Below are 13,415 nucleotides of genomic sequence, written 5' to 3'. Positions count from 1 at the left end.
ACGTGATAAATTCTTTGTAAAATGCACCACAGAATCATCGATATCAATCTGTAACAACATTTTCCTGGTTTTTTGTGATGATTGTCGAGACAGTTGAGTCAACATAACCTAACTTTGTCAGTGATGCAGGCTGCCAGAATTTGCGTTAGAGCTCGTAATTTGGCAAAAATTGCCCAAAGGAGTCTGTATTTTGCCAGTTCTAGCGTGCCCAGTCCCGTTCTAGGCCAAACTAGTAGAAATCATGTTAGTGCGATTTATAGGTTAGGTTTCTCCACAGCCCCCACGCAAGAGTCGCAAGACAGTGTCGTCGACGTTGCGACTTTTGAAAAAGTGTGCGAAGAGACGCTGGAATCTTTGACGGAGTATTTCGAAGAGATTGTAGAAGAAGCCTACAATTTAAAATCGGGAGACGTTTCATACAGTGTATGCAGGTAACGAAAGTGTTAAAAATTGTCTAAAGTAACTGTTTTAGGATGGCGTGTTGACGGTGAATCTGGGACCTGAATATGGGACCTACGTGATCAATAGACAGTTGCCGAATAGACAAATCTGGTTGAGTTCTCCAGTGTCAGGTCCTAAACGGTATGATTTTATTGCCCAGGACAAATGTTGGGTGTACAAACATGATGGGCAGAGTCTGCACGCGTTGTTACAGAAGGAAATTTCGAAAATTGTCGATTTAGAAGTTAATTTTGGTAGTTGTTCTCATTCGAAAGTTCAGATCAAATAAAAATAATTTGTACAGTGATATACACGTTTTATTGTTCCATTGGTACATTTTATCGATATATTATGTGGTGCTAAAGTAATTTTTACATTTATGTTATTTACAACAATGATACAGAGAATTTACATGGAGTAGTAACAAGTATATACATGGAAAATAAATAGAAAAATTATTATAATGTTGAAAATGTTAAAATTATTTAATTGTATCACATATTTGGTCACACAGTGTCGTCTGGTTGTTGTTTGGTGAGATTTTTTACTTTTTTTTTTTACAAAACTACAGCCCAAACGAGGATCAAGTTAGCAATGAAGGAATCGAAGAAAGTAGGAACACTTAAAGCTTTATGTTAAATGGCTTAAACTTCAAAGCGCTTGTGTTTTCCCGACAGATGATTTGCCACCTAGAAGGACAGTCGTCATTTTGTTTTTCCTAATACTAACAATCTTTCTTCCTAAATTATGAAGCTAATAGATTTGTACAAATAGATACGACACCTTCACTTTATATGTTTGGTTGTTTATTACGCTGTTGGAGATATGTCATGTGTTACAGTTAACGAAAACGAAGACAACAAATAGTACCCTGTCGACATGCTCTATACAGTAAAAGTGCCAAACAATCGCCCTCTCTTCACAGCCCTCTAGTCACTCTACATCCTCGTCTCTATCACGTCTTTGTCCGTTTCGACTACGGTTTCCTCGCGGATCCAGGGCCGGCGGCGGCTGGACCGCGAGGTTTGGCACTAGATCCAGGTGCGGCGCTGACGCACGGAGGTCTTGTCGTTCTTGTCGTCGGTAGCGGGGCCGAACTGTTTCTGTCAGGATACCGAACGCAACTCGTCTCCTTTCCATCGGCGGGGTTCTTGGCCGCGGTGGTACGCTGTCTCGTCCGGGAGGTTGGAGTAGCAAGTGTTTGTCGAAGACGTGGGGCTTGGCCGAGTGATGTAGTTCATGCGGATGGTTCCTGGAAACGAACGAAACGTTAATGTCCACTCAAAAAAACAACAAGGGGGCCCAACATACGTGTTTTGTTACGCTTAATCGCTATTAATTTCTTAGGGGAACATGTAATATTGATATTTTTAACGCTTCGTCAAACTGTAAGTCGGGGTGTACTTCATTCTCAGCATTTTAAAAGGCACAAAAGACATTCCATTTGAAATTTTTAAATGTCAAATCTTAGTTTTAAAATTTGGGGAATTTTATAGTGGTTGGTAACACAAATGTTACAGTGGACCATCTGAATGTTCAATTTGAAGTTATTGTTACATCGTTTGTTTAGCGTGATTTGGCGTTTGGAATTTTTGAAATTGAAAGTTACCAACCTGGATAATGTAAATTGTACTGGTCTATTACACCACTTTTTTGACTGCTGTAATGGCTTATAAACGAAAAATACAAAAAATAGCGTTTATTCCATGTGTTGTAAATATACAGTTCGGAAGCCACGAGTGTTCTTTTCGCACTCCAGACAGCCAAACCGAAACCCACATTGGTGCAGAAGTTCCTTCAGTTCCTCAAGATGCTTCAACAATCCCTCAAATATTCCTTTAACTGCCTCGAGCTACTTATTCACCTCCGACCTCACCACTTCATTGTTCCGAAACTAAATACCACGAAAATACTTTTCAATGTTGACAATAAAAGTGGAGCTTAGATCTGGTGAATGGAGGGGTTAATTAACACAGCTGTCGATTGTGTAATTATCTGATTTTTCTTGCTTCGCTTTTCAGTATTTTTTTAACGATTCGACTCAACTCAGATTATCAATACGAGGGAATTGTCTTTGCATCTGATTATAGATTCATGGGTCGTAAGAATCCTCGATTTGAATATTCCGCATTTTTTAGCTTTATTAGTGAAGGGAGTGTTGGTTCGTGAGTTGAAACAAATGGTTAAGAGGACTCCCACCAGACCGGCATGCTCGTATTCCTGTCGCGTATCCACGAAATTAATGCAATTATTAAAACTACTCTGCATTCAGCAGGAAAAACGATTTGTTCGTAATTATCGAGCGCACAATCGCAATTTTGTTATTTTACATTGAGGAGGTCGAGGGAGCGGTTTCATCACTTCGATAAGGGAAACCTTAATCCGTGGATTTCGGGTCATCCTCGCATATTTAACACCGAAAGAGCGTAATAAAAGGAAACCAGTTCGGATCCATAAAAAGGGAAATAAATCGTTTACACCCTTGGAAAGTTACTACTTTTGTCGAATTATCTAAGGTACGTCACAAGCTGATATCAATTTTCATCAATGCGTCCAACTTTACGACTCCTTGAAGTGAGGTCTCAAGTTCGTGACCGGAAACACGTACTTTCAGACAATTCCCGTGGTATTTGGGTCACTTTTTTCCTGATTTCGGGAAGATATCGTCCAACCTTTCGATGCACTTTTCTTGTAGGATTCGAGATAGAAGTATTTATTACATTTTTATGAAATGCGATACCGAATGATTCTTTCAATTTAACATCTAGCTGCGAGAGAGAGAATTCCCATAGAAAGGGGCACCACACAAAAAAAATATTATCAGGATATCGTAAATTGGTATTCGTTAACAAATAAAATAATTTGGGTTGGTATTACGTTAATAGTGGTGTCATGGCGGCTTGTGTTGAGGCGATCGTGGTCTGGGCTTCGACACAGGGGAATTACCGCCTGTAAAATAATAAAAGCGGGTGGTGAACAATCAATTTGCTGAAAGTATTGAGTGAACACAAATGATACAAATTTAGAAGAGTAAAATGGATTCACGTTGTTTTGGGATAATGCGAGGTCATGGAAATGTTGGATTGAATTTGGTAGTAAAGTCTGTTGAGTTTAGCTTATGTTTTTCTAAATTTGAGGTTATAAATAGCATCAATGACTAGTCCATTGTTGTCAGTTTTACTAGTTTGCAATAGAAGAATACTAAGACATCGGTGCAAATTTAGCAACATGTTATGTTATGTTATGTTCAGTTTGATGACGGAAATCAAACAGTGTGTCCAACGTTAAAAAAATAAATAATGCCAACGGTGTGAAATTTAAAAATCACCTCATAAATGTTGTGTAGAAAGTTGTCAATCAAATTGTTTACTCCTGAACCACACTGAACGAGACAATGTGCAAAAGAATTGATTATTATCAAACAATTTAGTTAACAATATTCACACAAACAAAATGATTCCGTTTTATCGAATTTATCAGAAGCTTGTTGACGTTAATAAGTTTACTGCTTCTTGATTTTATGATTTATCTTCGTCGGCCGATTGTTCGTTTATAAAAGAGAAATTACACAATTTACCCTCGACGTTTCACGAAAAGTAATCTTGTAAAAATTGTGTGAGACGAGACGAAAAAGTTGGAGTGGATGTGCGACAGGGGCGGTCTCTCGGCCCCCGACCGTTTCCTCTGAGCCTTTAATGAGTGTCAGCAATTTTACATTTTGTTCAGCTCCATAAAACACGAATGTCGATTCCTGCAGACTGGGCTATATTTATACCGGTTTCATTCATCGTTATTATTTCAAATATCCCATTCGTTCACCTGGTCCCATTAAAATTAAATGATACTTCACTTTAATGGAAAAGCGTGTCCATCAATTTCAGTTATCACAAACTGCAAGCGACCATAAAAGTTTAAGGAGTTGTGAATCGTCGATACCAATTTAAATTTCAAAGAAAATGTACGAGAAAATTAAGTGGGTTGATTTCTTGGCTGACTTTTTTTTAATTTGATTGCTTAAATATGTACATATTGTGTTAGTAAAAAGAGAGAGATCTCTTTTGATAAGACTGCTCTAAGGAATAAAAGGCAAAACATTATTACAAGTAACGGATTTCAAAGTTGTAGTTGCTTTTTAATTAACAGTAACCTTGAGCTACGGTTTTAGGGTTTTTGCTCGAAATGTTTAGTATCTTTTTTATTTTTTCCCAATTACTTCAACTGTGTAGCGTACTGGAAATTTCGAGCAAATTTTCAATGTTTTATATCTCAAAAACAAAAAGACTTACTAGAAAAAAAATTTGTATTTATCTTCTACTAATCGTCACCAACTACCGATATTTTTTTAACATGCATTTCGAGGACATCTGTATAAGTTATATAATGATTGTTGATTGCACCAAGTCTCTAGCTTATAATTGAAGTGAAAACTTCTTTAGGCGCGTCACATACCTACATTTTATTCCCGGGTAGTGAATTAGTTTCATGCGACACGGTAAAATCGTTCGCAGCACAAGTTAAAATCGGAAAATCGTTCGCAGCGCGACATGGCAAGCTAAAATCAAGGGAGTCGAGTTTTTTAGCGGAGCGAGTGAAAAACAATCAACTGTGAGTCACTTGTCAATTTTAAATTTTCATTGTACGTTGTGTTGTGACCTGACTGACCTCAGTGCAGAGCTGCAGGATATTTCACGAGTGATAACAAGCCTGACGTAATTTAAAATGCAACCCACCCCACACTATATTTCCGAAAAAAGCTGGCTACTGTCATTAAAATGTCCGGCTTTTTTTGAAAATGTATTGTGGGTTGAATTTATTATTTCGTCAGGCTCGTGAAATACCCTGTATAGTTTTATATAATATAAACGATAAAGACACGACAAATATTGTAAGTTTACAGATGAATGTAGGATTTAATACGTAATTCTCAATTCTATGGCTTCAACAATTCATCTATTGGTAAAATTTGTGTAGCAAAATGTGAAGAGGAAAATAGACAAATGATCATAATACAGGGTAGGTATTGCTATGAAAACTTGTGTTGTGTTCAATCAATATCATCGTCAAGAAAATAAAACTTAAACATCCAAACCTAACCTCACAAATTTTGCAAGAGTGTACCTCTAAACGCGGACGTATTTACAGTTTCTATTGAAAAATACAGATTTTTGATGTTTATTTAAAAACAGCATTGGATTTAAATAATATTAATTATTTATGCCTTGCACCTTATTCCTCCAAGTACTATCATCCATAATGATATATTTTTTATAGAATATTACATATTACTTAAAATCAGTAACGAGCATCATAGAAGTTTTCACTTCTGTCGTGCGGTCTTAAGCACACACCCTTTTTTTTTCTTTTTAACTGAATTCTTAACGTAAAACGACTGCACTAATTTATTGAAACAATTAGATTTTCGTTTGAAACAGAATTGAGAATTCCATCTCCCGAATTACCAACATTTGTCGTTGCTAACAAGTTCTACATAATTAAACTTGAATTCTTATTGCACAATAAATATGTGATGCACATTAACCTTTAGCACACCAAGCGGAATCGCTAGGGAATTCAGAGGCAATTTTTTAAAAATAACTTTTCAATGAAAACCGTCATCGATCTGCCGCCCCATTTACAACTACCTAATAACGTAATTCAATAGTTTCTAGTTTTTAAAATGTTAAAATGCAAGAAGGAAATATTGTATTTCACGCGCTAATTGTCTAGTTAGGTGAAGAGCTGTTTTGTTATTTCCGTACAAATGTATCATTTGTAACTGACAAATGAAACATCGAAGGAAGAAAACGTGGCGTTTGGGTCTTACAGCGCTGCTCTAGAATTGTCAGAAAGCGAAGATCTCTTCAGTGAATGTGAAGAAAAGCCTGACGCGTTTTCTGAATGTTTGATAAAGATTTCAACGATTGCGACGAAGAAAACTCTGCTCTTGAAGGTTTCACAGTAGAATCAGAGTGAATGTAAATATTACAAGCTTCTGGAGCCACAAGAAGGATAGTGAATAACGTTATGACAGGACCAAAGTGGATAATAAGAAACTGTCTGTAGGTTTTACCAGATTGAAACAAGGAAGATGCAAAATCGATTTGGAGCGCGAGAGATAGGCAACCAAATATACAGATACCCTTGAAATGCAAAAAGAAAGAAAAGAACGGGACTTTGGGCTAGAACCCGATTTATATAGCTACTTACGCAATATAAAATGATGGAGACGCCGGAAAATTGATTGATTTTTCTATAATCTGAAAGTGATATTTTACAACACTTTTCGTTTTTATTTCATTTTTGCTTTAAATTTCCTGCGTCAAATTATGTAATTTTTCTTGGGGTAAAGGATACAGGGAATGTATTATACCCCAGAGGACTCTTCTGAAACTTCCACTGCGAATTACTGTTATCTTTTTTTTCCCTTACGGACTCATGCTAAATTTTTTTAACTTGAAGACAGACCCCACAGGAGCCACACAATATAAAAAATATCACTTGTACCTGTAGCTCTAGTCATCATTATTATATTTATCTTCCCTCGCAGATGAGGGCTGCCAAGTGTCTTTTGGAGAGCCACCTCGCTAATTATAAAGAAAAATACTCTGTAGATTTCGACCGTGGGCAGGTTTCCAAGGGAGTTGTCGCGTGGGAGTAAACGTGAAAGGGTGGCGACGTAAATTGCAATAGGATTAATTCCTGCGTCGGCAAATATAATTTATATGAAATAAAATTTAAGCGTGTTTGATAATATTTCTTGGGCTTCGAAAGACAACAACACCCAATTAATTTGAATTTTTAGTGCGGGCACTTACCGTTTCTTATAATCCGGTTGTGGTCCGGGGATCCGGAGTAGGAGCGCCGCCTGCTGGTTAAAACCTCTCTTCTAGTTAGAGCCCCCGGACTGACGTGGATGAAAGGGAGGCAGGAAAAAAACTGCTTGAATCCCCTACGGAACCTGGAATCACATAAAATAACAATAAAAAAACTGACTGGATTGGATTCGCGTTTTCCCTGAACGCTTCGCAATATTTGTCCCATAAAAGTCCCATTCCCGATTAATTACAGACGGCGTTTTTATCGTTCCAACGTTGACCGACGCGGGACAAAACGCGTCCATTTCCGGGACGCTCCTATGAATAATATCGACAAATTGTGCGATCGGCTCCGGAAATAACGCGGTCGCGTTTAATGGCTCCGGAGGAGTTTTAAACCTGCTGTGTCTCTGCTCTTTGTCCGACGAGGCATTGTCTATAACCGGAGTTAAAACCATCACATAATCCATCAAGTTGTGCGATGTGCCGATACGTCAATGTCGTCCTGCTGTTAGACGGACAACAGGATCCTGCAGGAGTGTATCGATCCTGCAGGCCGTTTTGTTCGGCGTGATTGGTTTGGATCGCACTATCGATTACACGGCATAATTGTTTTTAGAACAAAAATAACCGACGCTTAGCTGGGACGAAGAAGTAATGGATAAAAGTTGAAGGGAAAGCGACGCGCCTATCTCTACAAGCCAGCTTACAACAGCTCAAGACTCCTGCTTTAAAAAGCAGATGACGATAAGTGTGGATTTTTGAGAGAAATCAAGCAAGACTTGACTCGCGCATCAAGACACATTTAATTAATTATTAAATTAACTAATTACCGAGTTGGATAAATGCGAGAACGCATTTATCACTTTTGTAGAGAAAATTAATTGGCACTCAGTCAAATTACAAGAACAAATAGCGAAATTTCATACAGGTGGATGCTTCCAGGGATGCACATTAAATAGAACAACACAAAATGAAACTGTCATCGTAATTACAAGAATGTTTACATTTTCGATTAAAAAGTAGTCTGGATCTCACTTGTTCTTTGATGCGCAACAAGAGATAAATCTATCGACTCCGGGAGATTACTTAACTTTGATTAGATCAGTCGATCCAGAAGGTTCAATCACTCTTAAGAGATTCAATCTAATACAATTTATTTCCGTTTAAAACCACCCAATCCTTTATAAATAATTCGGACACAATTATATTCAACCGAGTTGCGTAATGTCTGCTTTATCGCACGTGTGTGGTAAAACATTTGTTACCGCACGGCGTGCAGTAAAGAAGGTCATTACTTGTATGAAGTGTAACGGCCGGAGATGATTGTTTTATTTATGTATTAGTGCTCACCTGGCATTCATCCAGCAGTAGATGATGGGATTGTACATGGAATTGCTCATGGCTAGCCAGTAAATAGCCAGGTAGGTTTCTTGGATGTAGGTGGAGCTCGTTATTTCCGGAAAGTACGATATCACGATGAAATAGAGATGATAGGGGAGCCAACACACTGCGAATATTATCACCACCACCATCATCATTTTTACCACCTGGAAACAAAGCCGAGTGAGACGAGGCATGATTAATAGACGGATCTGTCCCACCAACTCTTCTAATTTATTTCGAGCATTACGTTTCCTGACAGATGCACAAAAATTCTTGCCTGGATGCTTGCAATAATAAGTCCCGCGTATTATGACGCCATGTGTTAATTCTGTTTGGTAACTGGGATTCTTGCTCGACGACGGATTTAAATAAGATTTTACAGTGTTTGCTGTTTCAACACAATCATCTACACATATTAGAAATTATTCATTTTTAAAATTTATACAATTTTAACTGGTTTGAAAACACTAATAGATTCGATCAGTGAAGTTAATCAATAAGGGGCGGGGTCAGTGTTTGGATGGGTGACCCCTCGTTCGACTATAAATTAATATGGGATCCTAGTAGGCGTTGAAAGTTTGGCGACCATTTCATCAGTCGAATAATGTTAGTATGATCTATGATATGCAACCCTCAGAACAAATTGGTTTTGCTGGTTGCCTAGCTTCACAAAATAGGTGTTTTACAAAGAAAATCAAATATAAATTGATTTGGTCCAGGTAGTTGGCCAAAAATTCTTGTTTACAGCTTTGGAAAAAGCTTTTTTTTAGGAATAAATAGACCAGGAACGCAAGAAGCAGAACTTCGAAAGCATAAATGAGGTTAAGTTGACTTTGTGTTGACAGCTTGTGAATATGTGACAGTTTGGGTTAGTATTTCATGAATTTAAACGATGTGGCAAATTAAAATTCCAGAGCCATCTGCGATCCTACATTCTTTTTTAGACAGTCTGTACTTTATAGCTTCACATCCTTCTGGAATACTTTTTTCACTTTACTTCGCTTTAACTTGTTTAGTGCTCTAGTTGGTACCACTCGAGAAGAGCTTAAAAGTAGGAAGCTTTCCGTCAGGAAGACCCCACCAATGAACAAATCCGATTTGTGTCATTTATTGCTTTAGGGAAACACAAAGACGGCTGTAAGCGTGTGGAAATTCACAATTTTTCTCTCATTTAGTGGAACTGTGTCGCAGTCTGACAACATTTAATTTATTTCCCGTCGCTCTTACTGTAATAGAGATTGAAAGTAGGTATCATGAATTCAATAAACAAGGTAGGATCGTTATGGTGGGGACTGTACTGAGTAATCTTCACGCCTGAAGAATTCGTTTTAATAGAGGGACAGATTTGCATCTCGGTGGGATGATAGTTGGCTCGGGAAATTTTCAGACGTTTAGCTGAGTTGACATGTAATTTGCTGTAGCGTTATTACTTTGTAAGACTCGATAAAAATATGTGCATCGCGAAACTAAGTTTCCGAAGTTGGAGCAGTTGAAGGACGGCGGATTATATAATTGGAAAAATGGTGGATGCGCCGGGAAATAATTGGAATAAATGTTTACATGGTTCTGTTAGAAACCAGATTTAAAAGCTGGTTTGAAGTGTTCGTCACAAAAATTACAAAATAGTTTTCGTGTCTTGTCATCGATGGAAATTGTGTTTGAGACAAACAAATCAATAAATAAACCAAATATTTGCATTTAATATTCTTGCTTCTGCTTCTTAGTAAACTGAATTGTTTTTTTTTTTTTTGTATACAGCGTGTTATTGAGAGTTGTATAGACATTTTAACCACGAGCTACTGGCTTCATGTAGAACTCGGAAAAAATATCTAAAAAATTTATTTTTTGAGCTACAATTTTTTTTAATTGCTTTTAGTCTTCTACGTTGTCCTACAACCTCGTAGGTAAAATTTCGGCACATTTTAAAAATACACCCTGTATATCATATTTTATAAAACGTACACCAATGCGGTTTCCTTATTTTAAAGCATATTTCCTATTATAGGTTACTTCGCATTGACGTACATTTTATAAAACATGATATACAGGGTGTATTTTTAAAATGTGCCGAAATTTTACCTACGAGGTTGTAGGACAACGTAGAAAACTAAAAGCAATTTAAAAAAATTGTAGCTCAAAAAATAAATGTCATTTTATTTTTTGACAGAATTTTTTAGATATTTTTCCGAGTTCTACATGAAGCCAGTAGCTCGTGTTTAAAATATCTGTACAACTTTCAATAACACCCTGTATTTTGGAAAAAGGAGGACTACAAGGAAGATCAATGTTTTATCGCCCAGGCATGGAGAATTTTTTTAATAGACTTGTATCCACTATCAGACGAGTTCTATTGGATTACAGGATCTGTGAAAGCCTTAGATATAAAATAAATTTAATATTGAAGGCATTCGGGCCAACCTCATTTGAATATTTTATGAAGACAAATGGCTTTCTATTTTTGTGTGTTGAGTTCACATTATATGAGCCACATTCTTTATACAGAGAAAGTAAAATCGTCGAATGGCCAAAAAAGTGAAAAGCACCATTATTCAACAAAGAATTCAGAAATTAATTTATATTAAGGAAATAAAATAGATACAATTCTTTCAAATTTGTTCACCAAAACAAAAGCAACTTAATAGAAGAAGACAACAGTGGAGTTTTATTACGTTTCAGGGTCTGTTTTGATAAATATTTTGGTTCAGAAAGGTCAACGTATAATAAGGAATAAAATTTGGCGCACAGTATATTATAATATTTTCACAATATTACCACCTGTTTATTCAAGAGAATGAGAAATAATTTTAATAAACATTAAAATTCGCATCATCCTCATGAAATGTCAAAGAAATGTTAATTTTAAAGCAACGATGTGCTTCTTTTAACCTAGAAAAGACGTTTACTGTAATTATAAGCAACAATTATCTCAGAATAAGTGGTAAAATGGGTTTTAGCATTGAAGATAAAGCATTATTATTAGAATGTTAGTTTGTAACGGGGTAAATAGGCAACCAATAAAACGACTGTGCATAGCAATTATAATTATTCGTACGATCAAAGTAAGACAGACGTTTCGATAAAACAAAAGACGAGGTAGCACTCTTGATTTGTTCATTTTTGATCACTTTGTATGTGTTTTGTGGTATTTATTGCAGAAAATTAAGAAATACTTTGTAAAATCCAACAAATCCTCTATGGTTTTTATGGTGAAAACAACAATAATAAACAACTGATTTTGATACAAATATTTTGAAAGATATTCTTTTCGGGCTTTGATGTCATTGTTAATTTTTCTGTACCCTCAAACATGATTCCAAGCAATTTCCACATTCCTAGCTCTTACACTTTCGAGAATACTTTGAATTTGATCCAGACGTAAGTTGGAACAAAACAACGACGAATTTCTCATCGTCGTGTTACAAAATGTGTTCATTGCACACATACCGGCGACGTATCTGAGATTACTGTGAAATTTGTTATTAATAATTCAGAAATATTTCAATATCACAATTCGAGAGAGCGTCACAAATTTGGCGGTTTTCTTCCTAAATATTGGCAAAGATGGTGGATGCGCCGGGATATAATTGGAATAAATGTTTACGGTAAAGTTAAAAGCTGTGAAATAGTGTTCGTTATGGCAAATTAACAAAATACCTGTCAGTTCTTGTCATCGATACAAATTGTATTTGAAACAAACAAATAGAAATACAGCAAATAATTGCATTAAATTATTCTCATGTCTCTGCCGCTGCTAAGCAAAATTGTGTGTTGCATATTTTGGAAAAAGAAGAGCTACCGGGTTGAAGACTTTCAACTGGTACTTGTTTTGATCACTGACCAGAAGATTTTTTTTATCTTCAAGCGGTCGAAAATCGCGCCTTTGTGTATCTCCACAGAGACAGTTAAAGTGTCATTTTTTTTCTGAGCGGAGTAGAAGTACTTCAAGTCCTAGGAGTAGAAGTGTGCCAGAGGCGGAGTCAAATGAAAGGTCATTTGAAGCATTTGTCACGATTACAATTATCAATTGCACGAAATATTTAATAATTAAATTATCCCCCATTAAAATAAAGCCCCTAAAAAGCAAAATAACGAAATTATTAACCAATATTTGACCGGCCCCACTGTCGTATTTGACGAGTCGTTTGTTTTGGGCGTGTCCATGCTGTCAAAATCAGCAAGCAAGATGGTGGTTCGGTGTTAAAAAGTGAACATTTGTATGTTGTAATCGTTTGCTAGTTACGTTTTGATAATTTGTTAGTAGTAGTAGGGTATTTTTTAGAAGTAGGAATTACTGTTACCTTAAAATTTGAGAATTGTAATATTAATGTCAGTAACTGCAGGAAAAAATAAATGAGTTCATGTTCGATTTTTTTTGTAATTCTCTTGAAGATAAAATAGTATATCATTCAGAGTAGAAGGTCTTTTTGTGCCTCGCCCAGTTGCCGACCTCGACTGCGTCTCGGTCATCAATCTCTGGGCTTGCCACAAAAAGACTCACTTCTACTCCTTATGATATAATATACTATTAATAGACTAGCGATTCGCTATATGATAAGTAGCTAAATAAAAAAGTAAGCGTAAGCGTTACATATAAAACAAATATAATTTTGAAGGTGTTCGAGTCAGCCTCATTTGAATATTTTATGAAGACAAATTGCTTTCTATTTTTGTGTGTTGAGTTCACATTATGTGAGAAAAAAAAAGTAAAATTATCAGATGGTCACAAAAGTGAAAAGCGGCATTGTTTACTCGACAAAGCATAAGAAAATTAAT

General features: G+C 36.4%; 2 protein-coding genes across 4 annotated transcripts in view; one reads left to right on the top strand and one right to left on the bottom strand.

Moving 5' to 3' along the window:
• Positions 1-68: 68 nt before the first annotated feature.
• Positions 69-748, top strand: fh (frataxin). Its single transcript, XM_069055811.1, has 2 exons — positions 69-423; positions 473-748. The coding sequence occupies exons 1-2, from the start codon at positions 124-126 to the stop codon at positions 728-730; spliced, it is 558 nt and encodes a 185-aa protein (XP_068911912.1). The 5' UTR covers positions 69-123; the 3' UTR covers positions 731-748.
• Positions 737-13,415, bottom strand: part of TkR99D (Tachykinin-like receptor at 99D) — an 89,025-nt gene continuing 76,346 nt past the window's right edge. For 2 of the 3 annotated variants that reach the window (XM_069055805.1, XM_069055806.1), the window contains 3 exons: positions 8,610-8,806; positions 7,257-7,399; positions 737-1,693 (listed from right to left, as the gene is read on the bottom strand). In XM_069055805.1, the coding sequence (XP_068911906.1) occupies positions 1,548-1,693; positions 7,257-7,399; positions 8,610-8,806 (486 nt within the window). In that variant the 3' untranslated portion in view covers positions 737-1,547. Of the gene's footprint in view, positions 1,694-3,318; positions 3,391-7,256; positions 7,400-8,609; positions 8,807-13,415 lie in introns of all 3 variants that reach the window. The other variant, XM_069055807.1, reaches the window with a different exon arrangement.

The sequence above is a fragment of the Tenebrio molitor genome, chromosome 8, assembly GCF_963966145.1.
Source record: "Tenebrio molitor chromosome 8, icTenMoli1.1, whole genome shotgun sequence".
In the NCBI taxonomy this organism is placed as follows: domain Eukaryota; kingdom Metazoa; phylum Arthropoda; class Insecta; order Coleoptera; family Tenebrionidae; genus Tenebrio; species Tenebrio molitor.
The sequence above is the reverse complement of the archived record's forward strand: the minus strand, read 5'-3'. Positions and strand labels throughout refer to the sequence as shown.